Source organism: Amia ocellicauda, chromosome 21 (assembly GCF_036373705.1).
Source record: "Amia ocellicauda isolate fAmiCal2 chromosome 21, fAmiCal2.hap1, whole genome shotgun sequence".
Lineage (NCBI taxonomy): Eukaryota > Metazoa > Chordata > Actinopteri > Amiiformes > Amiidae > Amia > Amia ocellicauda.
This window is the reverse complement of record NC_089870.1, coordinates 14,968,268-14,981,605: the sequence shown is the minus strand read 5'-3', so window position 1 is coordinate 14,981,605 and position 13,338 is coordinate 14,968,268. Positions and strand designations below refer to the sequence as shown.

Below are 13,338 nucleotides of genomic sequence, written 5' to 3'. Positions count from 1 at the left end.
ATTCTTTTAAAATTGACTTGAATGTGCCAGAATATTAGGAGAGATAATAGGAAATTGATATACAGTCTCGCCATAAGCAAATGGATACCCTAGTTTGGAAACACCATTTTGTCAAATGTCCCGTCTCCCCCGTGTTGGCATCTTGATGGTGGAGCTGGGTGTTTTTCGTGCTTGGTGTTGCAGGGGGCGGTGCGGGCCCTGTGAGGACAGATGGGCTCCTCAGCCCGGAGGAGTTTAGCATCTGGAGTTCCTCAATGCGCCTTGGGGAGGAGGAGCTGCGGCCCACAATGCCACACTCCCGCTTCCTGTCCATTGCAGATGAGGCTCCGCCCATGGTGAGCACACTGCCCCCTTCTGGGACCTCTAAGCACTTAACACTGCTCTGTGGGCGCTCTCCTCACAGCTCTGTCTACTCCTCTGGTTAGCACTTCATCTGAGTACCTTTAGTTAAAGCTTTACTATTTTATAATCTCTGCGTCAAGCGAAAACATGGTGCACCTATGAATATATAGTCTGCAACTGCATGGTCGCTGTTTGTGCATGTGTGTGTTCATCTGCTATACATCTCTGAATCTGAATAATGAATCTCTGAATGTCTAAATAAATCTCTCCGTATATCTGTCACTGAAACGCCCACCTGCCCGTGTGTCTGTGCCTGCAGGAGGGCGTGTCAGCTGCCCGATCCCGGGAGATGTCCCTGTGGGAGTGGAGACACTGGCAGAACCGTCTGTTCCCCGTGTCTCGGGTTGACCACTCCAGCCGCTGCCAGCACTTCACCGAGATCATGGATCTCATTGACAGCATAAGGCAGGAGGACAAGGTGAGAGCCCCTTGCACCGGCTCGACCACATGCACATTTTTTTGTTTATCCCGATCTCTTTTTTTATAGTCCCTCACCTCCCAATGAGAGTGGTTGCAGGATATTATTACTTAAGTTTTAGTCTTGGTCTATCGATCTGTTGTTTGGGTGGTGGTGTTCGTTCCTTGCATCTCAAGACCCTGATGTACGTTTAATGATTGTCTGCCCTCCAGTTCTGCACAGCACAGCGTGATCCCCAGCTGTGTGAACGGTGGGATGGTGGCAGGGGCAGGCTGGGCTGTGTGGTAAATCGAAAAGTGAGACGCCCTGCCAGTCCGAAGGCAGCCCACCTGTGGCTCAGTGCCAGTGGCTTTGGCCTTTCACTGCCCCCCCGCCACCTCCACTGTGGGATGTCACGGAGAGTTCAGCAATATCCGGGTGGCTGAAAAGTTAACTTAGAAAAAAATTTGTTGTAAGAAATTTCGAAACAACGTAAATGTTTGCATGATGCACTGATTGTAAAGCCCAGTAGTGCGCAGTCTGAGAAAATGACAGCAGTAGCTTTTAGATCAGGGGTGGGAAAACACGGAACCTGTTTTTGGCAAGTGTGTTTTCCAGGTTACTCCTTTGGTTTTGAAACCTGGAATTAAATACTGATCATTATATTATTTTCAAAATCCTTATTTTTAGATAAATCATAAAATGAGTTTATATTCAGGCATGTAACACTATTTTTATTTTTACAAAATTTTGCTAAATCTCCGAGATTGCAAAGTGTGCGGTTTCAGAAACAGGATAGATTTGCTCTGGGGCTTTTTTTTTTACCAACTTGCATTGGTTCAATCTGAGTGATGTAATTTAAAGAAAATGTAATTGTTTGTCTTTAATGACCCTAACACCTAACATCTGCCTGGTTTATTTTCCTGCTGGAAATTGTATCCCATAAGGAGCCTTAAGGACCCATTTGCAGATGTGTACCCTCTAATTGTGTGGCTGCTCTGTTCTCGTTGCTCTGGGGGATTGATATGAACACTTCAAGTTCATTTCCCACTTGTTGCAGAGCTGCTAGGCCCCCACTAACACCAGGAAGTATATCCTAATTAAGGTTTCTATTGTGGCAAGGTGGATGAGGAGATTACAATATAATTAGTAAGATGTATTTACTCCCTCTGCCATCCCTTAAATACCTAACATCTTTTTTCAGGGGTCTAGTTGTCAGTTATCCATCCCCACCTCATTTTAAAATGGTTCACTCTAACTTTATCAATACTGCTTGTTCCAGTGCTCTGTATTGTCTCTCTAATGGGATAACTGAGAGTTAGAGGCTTAAAGAATTATTTTGAATACTTTCATAAATCCGACAGTAAAATGTAAAACCAAGCAGCGTAGTTGTTTTTCTTTCTAGCTTAAGAATCAAATGTATTGGCTGTTGCAATAGTGAAATGGCTGACCGTGCACCTCAAGATACAATTCCTGGCTTATCAAGTATTTCCAACATGGCCATATGTATGACAGTAAATTAATTAGGTTTCTGAAGGTATGCATTTAAATTTTGCAGAAGGGGATTTCTTATCTTTCAAGGTCTGTCCCTCCAATGACATTCCTTTGGCTGTTGTGCAGGTGGGTGATTCTCACGAAAGTCTCATTTCAGAGTGATCCTCTTTGAGATTTTTAAAAATGATATTGACCAACACAACAATTTTATTTGGAGTGTGCTTAGTATGGTCTAAAGTCACTATAAATGTTGATTTCATAGAGATTATTTACTTATTTTTATACATTTTAGTGCTTTTTTTTAATTGCTTGATAAAAAGTAGCTCTAACCTAGCTATAGTAATGGACAAAATATAATGTACTTAATATATTTTCAAGATTTTCTCATTACCAAAATATACCTCAAGAATGCGATCGTAACATTTAGGATAATTCATGTTTAATTACTTACTAAGTTTTGTTGAGTTCCTACAACAGCTTAACTCATAGTGTTGGTCTATATTATGGAAAGCTTAAATGAAGGTGCAGTTAAGGTAATAATAATAAAATTACTTCATATTTCGGTAATGAGTGAATATTTCGGTAATGAGAGTAACTGGGTAGCCTATGTAAAAAGCAATAGTGTTTGATTTCATGTTTCATGTTAATCAAATAACATTGTAAAATGAATAGATATGGTACAGCATAAATATCAAAGCATAAACCACTAGATATGATTCTTGAATGTAAGTTAATCAGGGCTGGCTCCAGGCATAGGCTATGCAGGCGGTCACGTAGGCAAACCCATCCAGGGGGTTGTGATTAAAACATATTATTGATTTTATGCCTAATATTGCCTACTTGTGAATGAATATAAACATGATAATTGATGTAGTTGTAGTTGAAGACCCCTAGACCCTCCTCAGTACCATTTACCCTCATAATAAATCACATTCCACAAATGTTAGGTGGGTCAAAATCAGACATTTGCAGTTAATCGCATGAATAATGTCTAAGAGAAATAACAGTGGCGTATTTAGTGGGGGGGGCCTCTGGGACCTGGACATTTTGAAAAAACTGTGATTCTTTAAATCATGCCCAAGACTATCCCTGAGTTCCAAGCCCGAAGTGACTAAACCATCTCCATTAACGTCTTTACCTCAGTTTGACTGATATACAGCTTCAATAGTGAAAGTGAAACTGGAGCAGAATCTAAGATTTCTAAAACTGAAAGGAGGGGGTAGCAGGATGGTAGTCTTTATTGACAATAAAGTTAAATATTTTCCAGAAATCAAAAAGTTTCTGATTTAAACAACTAGCTTCAAACCTACCTACCTACCCAGTTCTGAGAACTCTTTAACGGATTTTTGCAACTATGCCAGTAATGACAGCAAACACGGGAGTGATCATTCAGTGGCTAAAACTACTCAAAACATATTTGCGCTCCACAATAAAAGACAAAAGACTTAATGGACTTGCTCACCTGATAAAATACTGTTAAAAGTTAAAATATTGAGAAATGCTTTTCATCATTACCGCAAACTGAAGTTCTCATTACCGGAAAAATCATAAAATAGCGGGAAAATACATTGCGGTGATGAGGAGGCCTAGTGAAAAATGCTAACAATAGGGGCAGCCTTTTTGACTGGGCAAAAATGAATAAATCATCTTGTAGAGCAATTGAATTGATATTGATCAAAAATGTATAATCAAAATAATGATACAAATTTATCATCAATAATGAGAATCTATAGTGTCGGGAACAGGGGGTTTAGATACAAGTACAACATTTTTAGTGAGTAAAAGTGGGGAGACTAGCATACTTTGTGTCCATCTTTGTTGTTCTCCCCCTGATGATGCATCATGGGAGAATAAAACTTTATTGACAAAATTGTTATGATTTTGACAGGGCAATGAACAAATATTGCGGTAATGAGAAATGGGGTTGATCATGTTTTTTCATTATATTATCCCTATAATGATTTTTAAATAAATTATTTTTATAGACTGTTGGACATTTGACACAACATACACTGTTTTTTAATAACAGTATTTTACTTTTAATACATTAGATGACCATCTTTTTGAATTGGGGACACATTGTGGTAATGAGAAATGAACTGGAAAATGTATACAAAATCTTAAATAACCCATTTAAAAGTTGTAATATCTTTGTGTGCAAGACAGAATACATGTACAGTGAGGGAAAAAGTATTTGATCCCCTGCTGATTTTGTACGTTTGCCCACTGACAAAGAAATGATCAGTCTATAATTTTAATGGTAGGTGTATTTTAACAGTGAGAGACAGAATAACAACAAAAAAATCCAGAAAAACGCATTTCAAAAAAGTTATAAATTGATTTGAATGTTAATGAGGGAAATAAGTATTTGACCCCTTCGACTTAGTACTTGGTGGCAAAACCCTTGTTGGCAATCACAGAGGTCAGACGTTTCTTGTAGTTGGCCACCAGGTTTGCACAAATCTCAGGAGGGATTTTGTCCCACTCCTCTTTGCAGATCCTCTCCAAGTCATTAAGGTTTCGAGGCTGACGTTTGGCAACTCGAACCTTCAGTTCCCTCCACAGATTTTCTATGGGATTAAGGTCTGGAGACTGGCTAGGCCACTCCAGGACCTCAATGTGCTTCTTCTTGAGCCACTCCTTTGTTGCCTTGGCTGTGTGTTTTGGGTCATTGTCATGCTGGAATACCCATCCACGACCCATTTTCAATGCCCTGGCTGAGGGAAGGAGGTTCTCACCCAAGATTTGACGGTACATGGCCCCGTCCATCGTCCCTTTGATGCGGTGCAGTTGTCCTGTCCCCTTAGCAGAAAAACACCCCCAAAGCATAATGTTTCCACCTCCATGTTTGACGGTGGGGATGTTGTTCTTGGGGTCATTCCTAGTGTGTTACCAATTGTTTTCTTGGTGACTATGGTCCCAACTGCCTTGAGATCATTAACAAGATCCTCCCGTGTAGTTCTGGGCTGATTCCTCACCGTTCTCATGATCATTGAAACTCCACGAGGTGAGATCTTGCATGGAGCCACAGACCGAGGGAGACTGACAGTTATTTTGTTTCTTCCGTTTGCGAATAATCACACCAACTGTTGTCACCTTCTCACCAAGCTTCTTGGCGATGGTCTTGTAGCCCATTCCAGCCTTGTGTAGGTCTACAATCTTGTCACTAACATCCTTGGACAGCTCTTTGGTCTTGGCCATGGTGGAGAGTTTGGAATCTGATTGATTGATTGCTTCTGTGGACAGGTATCTTTTATACAGGTAACGAGCTGAGATTAGGAGCACCTAATCTCAGCTCGTTACCTGTATAAAAGACACCTGGGAGCCAGAAATCTTGCTGATTGATAGGGGATCAAATACTTATTTATCTCATTAACATGCAAATCAATTTATCATTTCTTTGTCAGTGGGCAAACGTACAAAATCAGCAGGGGATCAAATACTTTTTTCCCCTCACTGTATATCTATTGGATAAAGGTTTGCTGTGCGTGACTTCAGTTTCAGCTTAGTCATCAGTAAATAAACAACCTTCATTGTGGAGATAAGAGGCTCCCCAAACTGGGTAAATCTCTACTTTAATGGTGAAATCAAGCTTACCAGGTTAATTAAGGGCTGCCTGAAGGGTCTGATCAAGATTGATTAGGATTTGTGGGGATTTTTGTTCTTCGTGACAACTGTGCCAGTCTGTGTGTTGCGGTGCCAGCCTTGCCTCATAAAACCCCACTGGTGAAAATCCTGGGTGGTGTTGCTGTGTAGTTCTCTATATTTGTATTCATTCTGCGCTGAATACCTTTCGCGTTTGAATGTAGTAGTTATGAGACATGCTTTTTTAACAGAATATTTATCAGGAAGGCCTGTGGTCAAGTTTCTGAAGAACAGACCATTCAGCCTAAGAGAACTTTTGCTTTTCCTTTAAACTACCACCCATCCCTCAGTTGGTGTCCTAGTCAAGATATTTAGGTTCATTTAGGTTATGCTTTTATTCATGAAAATAAACCTCTAAAATCTTCAGCACTTACCATTGGATTCATCAAGGTTTGCATTCTCCTGTCTGTTATTGTGTCAAGAAATGAAGACAATATGTAATCTGAAACATCCATATTGCCAATGAACTTTGCTAGGATCATACTTGAAGAGCAGTATTTGTTAGAATACTTCTCTAATGATCAGTGGGGCACCTAGAAGCGAGCCAGAAACATCTCATTTTAACAGCCTACTGGAAATCAACAGGCAAGTAGGACCTAAAGCATCTATGTACTTGGGTGAACTTCATACTGAATTAGTAGAATTTGTCTGTCTGCTTTTCCACCCTTATTAAACAAAGCTACTTTCAGCACACAAGTGTGTTTGTTTGTGATAACTGGCACTTTTAATAATACTCTAAAGAAGCTTTCATTGCGTGAGCCTTTGTGACCTATTTCATTTTATTTATTTTTTTTATTCATTCATTCATTTACATTCCTCTCTTTCTTTCAGAACAACTGACTCTCAGCTAATACAGTGAGAGTGACGTTAGATAGGGCTTAGTTAAATGGCCTACATTGTACAACGGTCTTGTGTTTTTTGTGTTTTGTGTTTTTTTTTTGTTTTAACCAGAAAGAAAAAGATAGCGGCTTTCCAAGCAGGCCTGGAGTCAAACCAATGTTTATTAAAACACATTTTATTAGAAGCCCACATAATATAAATCTGTCGAAGCACAATTTATTTATTTATTATTAAAATAGCATTTCATTTATGACAGAGGCACAAGGCAGTCTGTACTTGGGTTATGTAATACATTACAGGAACAATTATATAACCACAGGAAGTGCAAACTAGGCCAGGCCTCACTGAACTAGATAAGAGCCAGTGATGATTGGAGAGCTGGGATGGCTGTGAACGATGACTTTCTCTGGTATTATGAGGGCCTGTTTTAGCTCTCATAAAATGCACAGCTACATGCTTTTTGTTTACCCAAACTTTTCAATTGTTTTCTATTTTTAAATTAAGATTTAATTCAAGGAATATGCAACACTGTGTTTCCTTTTGAAAATGTTTTCTTCTGGCACCGATGCACTTGTCATACAGTTCTACGTCGTCTTATGATTCAGTCCTGTCAGTTCTCCCTGTAAAGATGATATACCCATCTGCTGCTTCATAAACGCTTCTATTGGCCAAACACGCATGCACACATGCACACACACACACACACACACACACACAATTATTCAGTATTACACCAGAAACACTAAGGGCAGTGTGCTAGTGATGGCTTTCAAAACCCTTTTGCACTCACTTCTTTTGCAAGGGACTCTGGAGACTGCTACAAAAAGGCTTATCGAAGCCTCCCTTCGCTTGTCCTTTAAACCCTGGTGCTTTTAATCTTTTAATTTGATCAGCTTAAAGAAAAAAGAAAACCACAGGGGACTGCACAGTCATTATTGGAGTGGTTTAAGCAGCGATGCAAAACAAGAGCAAATGAGTTGACTTCTAAGGAAGGTTATACACAATTGGGAGAGGATGGTCTGAACTGTAAATATCGCTCTTCATCTGCAGTTATTTTCTGTGCACACCATCAATAATTGTCTTGCTTTTCTCAGTAAAAGGGTGCCTGGGCCAATACAGACAGCGAATTAATAGATCTTATCAAGTGGCACTGTTTGCGTTGTCTTTAAGGACCGACTCGCACACACTGGGTCTCGCTCAGAAACATTGTGTCCCTTTCATCACACTTTCCAGGAACAAAGATCCGGTTTCACCTCTGCTGCATAACGAAGAATATGTATCATTACCTTTTCATAGGAACAGTGTGAGTCGAACTCATGTCATATGCAGACACATTGCACAGAGGCTTTTAACTCCTAGGAAGTGACACACATTCGGCAACTTCTGTCACATAAATGAGAAAACTTTGAAGACCTGGTTTTGCCGCACTGGCCTTGTTTTCTTCTGTGTGGTTGTGAGTGGAGGGGAAAGCAGCCCAGGCCCGTGGGATAAAATGAGATGAGCTTCCAGCTGTTTGTCTTGGAGACAATAAATGTCTTGGAGATTATAAATAATGTAAAGCAACAGGTTTTGGAGGCCAGATTACAATTCGAGTTTTGAATAAATCTCTCCACTTCAAACTAGTTCCTGTCTAGATATGCACCAATTTGCAAGATTGCCATCTACACGAGAATGCCAGAAACACAGCTGAAAGGCGACTGATAGGTTGTGAAATAATCTTCCACTATGAGGGGAAGATAATTGTCAATGATTAATGTAGCGTTGTCAACACCTTTCTGTTTATAATTTAAATGAATGCAGTTGTCTTACCACAGTTGTTCTGCATGAGGCTCAATAAACTCTGGTTTTCCTCAGGAGTATGTTGCACTGTAATCACACTTAGTGGGTTTGTAAAGCCTGAATATTGGCAGTGTCATTTTCCAATCCCAATTTGGAACTATAATCAAACTGTTGTTGTCCTATTATTTTCAAAATCATATTTTCTTTGTAATGATAAGACTGCTTAGCCTTATGTATAAACCTACAGTGTCAGACATATCTCATACTCCCTGCTGCTTCAGAGAGCATACACAGATAAACAATAAAGACATGCTTTCAGTAGGAACATTACATAATACTGTGCCATACTCCTATTATCAGCTGTTAGTTCGGTCTTTCCCTCAGCTGAGTCATGATGCCAGTTGTCTGCTAAGGATGCTAATCCCATTACTGTAATGCATATCAAAGTGTGGGCCGCTGATCCCTGGGGGACTGTGGCTGCAGTGCCGTTCAGAGGCTCCCTGTTATGTAAGTGCATTTGCAAAGCCACAGCTCTTTGACTTCCCTTGCGGTTGGGTTGGCTCGGCTGTGCTCTCGGCTGGGGCCAGGTACAATGAGGGAAAAAAGTATTTGATCCCCTGCTGATTTTGTACGTTTGTCCACTGACAAAGAAATGATCAGTCTATAATTTTAATGGTAGGTGTATTTTAACAGTGAGAGACAGAATAACATCAAAAAAATCCAGAAAAACGCATTTCAAAAAAGTTATAAATTGATTTGCATGTTAATGAGGGAAATAAGTATTTGATCCCCTATCAATCAGCAAGATTTCTGGCTCCCAGGTGTCTTTTATACAGGTAACGAGCTGAGATTAGGAGCACTCTCTTAAAGGGGGTGCTCCTAATCTCAGCTCGTACCTGTATAAATGACACCTGTCCACAGAAGCAATCAATCAATCAGATTCCAAACTCTCCACCATGGCCAAGACCAAAGAGCTGTCCAAGGATGTCAGGGACAAGATTGTAGACCTACACAAGGCTGGAATGGGCTACAAGACCATCGCCAAGCAGCTTGGTGAGAAGGTGACAACAGTTGGTGCGATTATTTGCAAATGGAAGAAACACAAAATAACTGTCACTCTCCCTCGGTCTGGGGCTCCATGCAAGATCTCACCTCGTGGAGTTTCAATGATCAAGAGAACGGTGAGGAATCAGCCCAGAACTACACGGTAGGATCTTGTTAATGATCTCAAGGCAGCTGGGACCATAGTCACCAAGAAAACAATTGGTAACACACTACGCCGTGAAGGACTGAAATCCTGCAGCGCCCACAAGGTCCCCCTGCTCAAGAAAGCACATGTACAGGCCCGTCTGAAGTTTGCCAATGAACATCTGAATGATTCAGAGGAGAACTGGGTGAAAGTGTTGTGGTCAGATGAGACCAAAATCGAGCTCTTTGGCATCAACTCAACTTGCCGTGTTTGGAGGAGGAGGAATGACCCCAAGAACACCATCCCCACTGTCAAACATGGAGGTGGAAACATTATGCTTTGGGGGTGTTTTTCTGCTAAGGGGACAGGACAACTGCACTGCATCAAAGGGACGATGGACGGGGCCATGTACCGTCAAATCTTGGGTGAGAACCTCCTTCCCTCAGCCAGGGCATTGAAAATGGGTCGTGGATGGGTATTCCAGCATGACAATGACCCAAAACATACAGCCAAGGCAACAAAGGAGTGGCTCAAGAAGAAGCACATTAAGGTCCTGGAGTGGCCTAGCCAGTCTCCAGACCTTAATCCCATAGAAAATCTGTGGAGGGAGCTGAAGGTTCGAGTTGCCAAACGTCAGCCTCGAAACCTTAATGACTTGGAGAGGATCTGCAAAGAGGAGTGGGACAAAATCCCTCCTGAGATGTGTGCAAACCTGGTGGCCAACTACAAGAAACGTCTGACCTCTGCGATTGCCAACAAGGGTTTTGCCACCAAGTACTAAGTTGAAGGGGTCAAATACTTATTTCCCTCATTAACATGCAAATCAATTTATAACTTTTTTGAAATGCATTTTTCTGGATTTATTTGTTGTTATTCTGTCTCTCACTGTTAAAATACACCTACCATTAAAATTATAGACTGATAATTTCTTTGTCAGTGGGCAAACGTACAAAATCAGCAGGGGATCAAATACTTTGTCCCCCGCTGTAGCTGTTGCCGAGACCTCCCCCTGCCCCCAGGTACGGGAGGGCTTGTTTACAGCACACGGCCGCTGTACTGCCTGCCCCCCTCTGTGATCACATCAGCCTCCAACGCAGCAGATCAGATGCACAGGATTGATCAGAGCGGTTTGGAATATTGATGTGACCGTACGCGGTGGCATTTGCACGCTGGTCTGACTTCAGCAGGGGATGTAGCTTTCTATTAGATTCAACAGTTGTTTACTCTGCCCTCAGGGCATCTTCAAATATAGTTTACAGCTTTGTTTACTGACACTGCCAGTCATGGAACAAAAAGCCCTAACACGTCTCCACTGAGGGAGGAGAGCACACTATAGGGTAGGATTAAAGCACAGGTGAAATTGACACTAAACTCATATCTGGGCCAACTACAGAAACCCAAAACAGACGCTTGAAGGGATCACCAAACTTTGTTTTAGGCTGCGCCCAGTCTGTTTGGCACACTCAGACTCATATTTTTCCTAACTTCAAGGACTGTGGTGACTGTTTGATATATTTTGTATGGCACTATGTTGCACTAGCTTCATCTTTGCATAAGTCCTTTACATAATCAAATGGAGGCATACCTCATTTGTTTTGTTATTTGATATTAAATCTTTCTCCCTCTCTCTAAATACATATTGACTTATAATTTGTCTCTGTTTTTTTTGACAGGGAAGCTGTACTTACGAATTAGAGCTGATGCCATTTCTTCAGAAAGAGGATGTAATTGGCTATAAAGGGGATGGGGCTCTTTCTGAAGGTCTTTGTGGTCAGAACAACCTCAAGTTAAAGAGACCTAGACAACTGGGGTCTAATCTCAGACCTTTCGGCTCCAAGCAGAAACATTCCTCAAGCTCATCCTGCCTTGTAGGGGAGGTGGACAAAGATTTTGTGGTTCCAGGAGGGAGCTCATCAAAGAGAGCGACTTCCTCGTCCACATCTGAGTCACCAGGCACCTCGATGGTGAAGGATGGTGTCAGTGGACCCAAAGGCAATGGAGTCCAAGCAGACCTCTGTGAACTGCTACAAGCTGAGGCAGGCTCTGACATGGAAGTATATGATTATCTTGATGATGAATGTGTCATCATCACTGATGAGACAGAAGATCAGGTGGTCAAATCTGTAGCACAAAATGAGCTGAAGATTGACAATCCCAGCCCAAGTTCATCAGATCATATTAGTGCTGTGGAGTGTGATGTCTTCTGCCAGGCTGCAAAATTAAGCGCAGATACAGGCTACAGCAGTCAGGCAGAGGAAAGTTCTTCAGATTTGACAGGTATGTTTTATTTGCCAGAGGGCAGTATCATCTCAGAAACAAACCCTGCCAGAGAAATCCCAGATAATATAAGGATCATTTTGGCAAAAGTGCAAAACTTTCTGGCAAGGTCTCCTCCTAATGAATCTGACTTTGAATGTCCCTTGGAGCAGACAGAAGCCACTGTTCACCCTGAACACCAGCAGTGCCTCCCTTTCCAGATTAACTTTTCATTGGACGATGAGTTAGAATCTGAATGCGAGGAGGAAGACTCGAGCAGCAGCGTCTTGTCCAATAATGATATGGAATTCAAGCCTCAGGTTTCTCACCATGCACTGACCAAAGAAACACCTTTACTAGATAACAGCACCTCCAAGCATACTGTCAGTAGAGCCCTCAGTCCCAGTTGGGATGAAGTATTTGATGACATCACTGAGGAACCCTTGGGCCACGATGATGAGGATGCAGGATGTGGAAAAAGTGGACTGCTTCCCCAGCCTGACACTGTAGTTGATGAGAACAGTATCCACAGTCCTACAGGCAAGCTGGGGCACCAGAGCCGTATCTACCACAATCCACCCACTAAGATAGATGACAGCATGGACTTGTTTGAAGATGATGATCTCTTCCTGCATGTGAGCATCCCAGATCCTAGTGCCAGCATGACACAAAAACAGGAATGCCTTGCAGAGCCAGTGCAGGAGGTAGACAGAGCACAGAGGAATCCTGTGGCTCTTGGAGAACCAAAGGCACCCTTCCTCAGTCCTCTCTCGGATCAGCAGAAGTTGCCAGATGAGAAAGAGCGATACAATTGCTCAGAGGAGCTCTTCTCTGTGAACTTTGACCTGGGGTTTTCGCTTGAGGACTGTGAAGATGAACTCTCTGACGAGGACACTGCCTCTCGACACGAGGTGGAGTTGCCAGTCCACAGTACGGGGGCTTCCACTGGCGAAGGGGATGCAGAAACACATCTCCGAGCAGCAGAGAGTCTCGCATCTTCCCCAAAATCAAGGCCTGCAGTGGACCCCCACAGCAAAAAATTCTCAACACCTTTGGCTGGTCCATGTGACAGAAGGGTGCCTCCGATATTAAAGGAGCCCTCTTTGTTTTCACCCATTGCTCAGCCATTTGCTACCCCTGTCTCAGCAACACTCATATCACCAGCTGGGAGGCTGCAGAGAGCCCAGTCTGCCACTTTTTTGCCTGTCAATGATTCAGGGTCAGCACTAAGATCCAGATCAAAGGGACGTCTGACTTCTTCTATCAAAAGAACTCTGCTCCCAACAGGAGACTCTTCCAGTGGAAAACGATTGGTGGACCATCTTAAGGGTAAGAG

At 42.1% G+C, this 13,338-nt stretch overlaps 1 protein-coding gene across 1 annotated transcript in view; it reads left to right on the top strand.

Annotated features, from left to right (window-relative positions):
- Positions 1 to 13,338, top strand: part of fancm (FA complementation group M) — a 58,956-nt gene that overhangs the window by 39,132 nt on the left and 6,486 nt on the right. Inside the window, exons 12-14 of the mRNA XM_066694559.1 lie at positions 184 to 335; positions 662 to 820; positions 11,420 to 13,331. Of these exons, the coding sequence (XP_066550656.1) occupies positions 184 to 335; positions 662 to 820; positions 11,420 to 13,331 (2,223 nt within the window). The remainder of the gene's footprint in view (positions 1 to 183; positions 336 to 661; positions 821 to 11,419; positions 13,332 to 13,338) is intronic.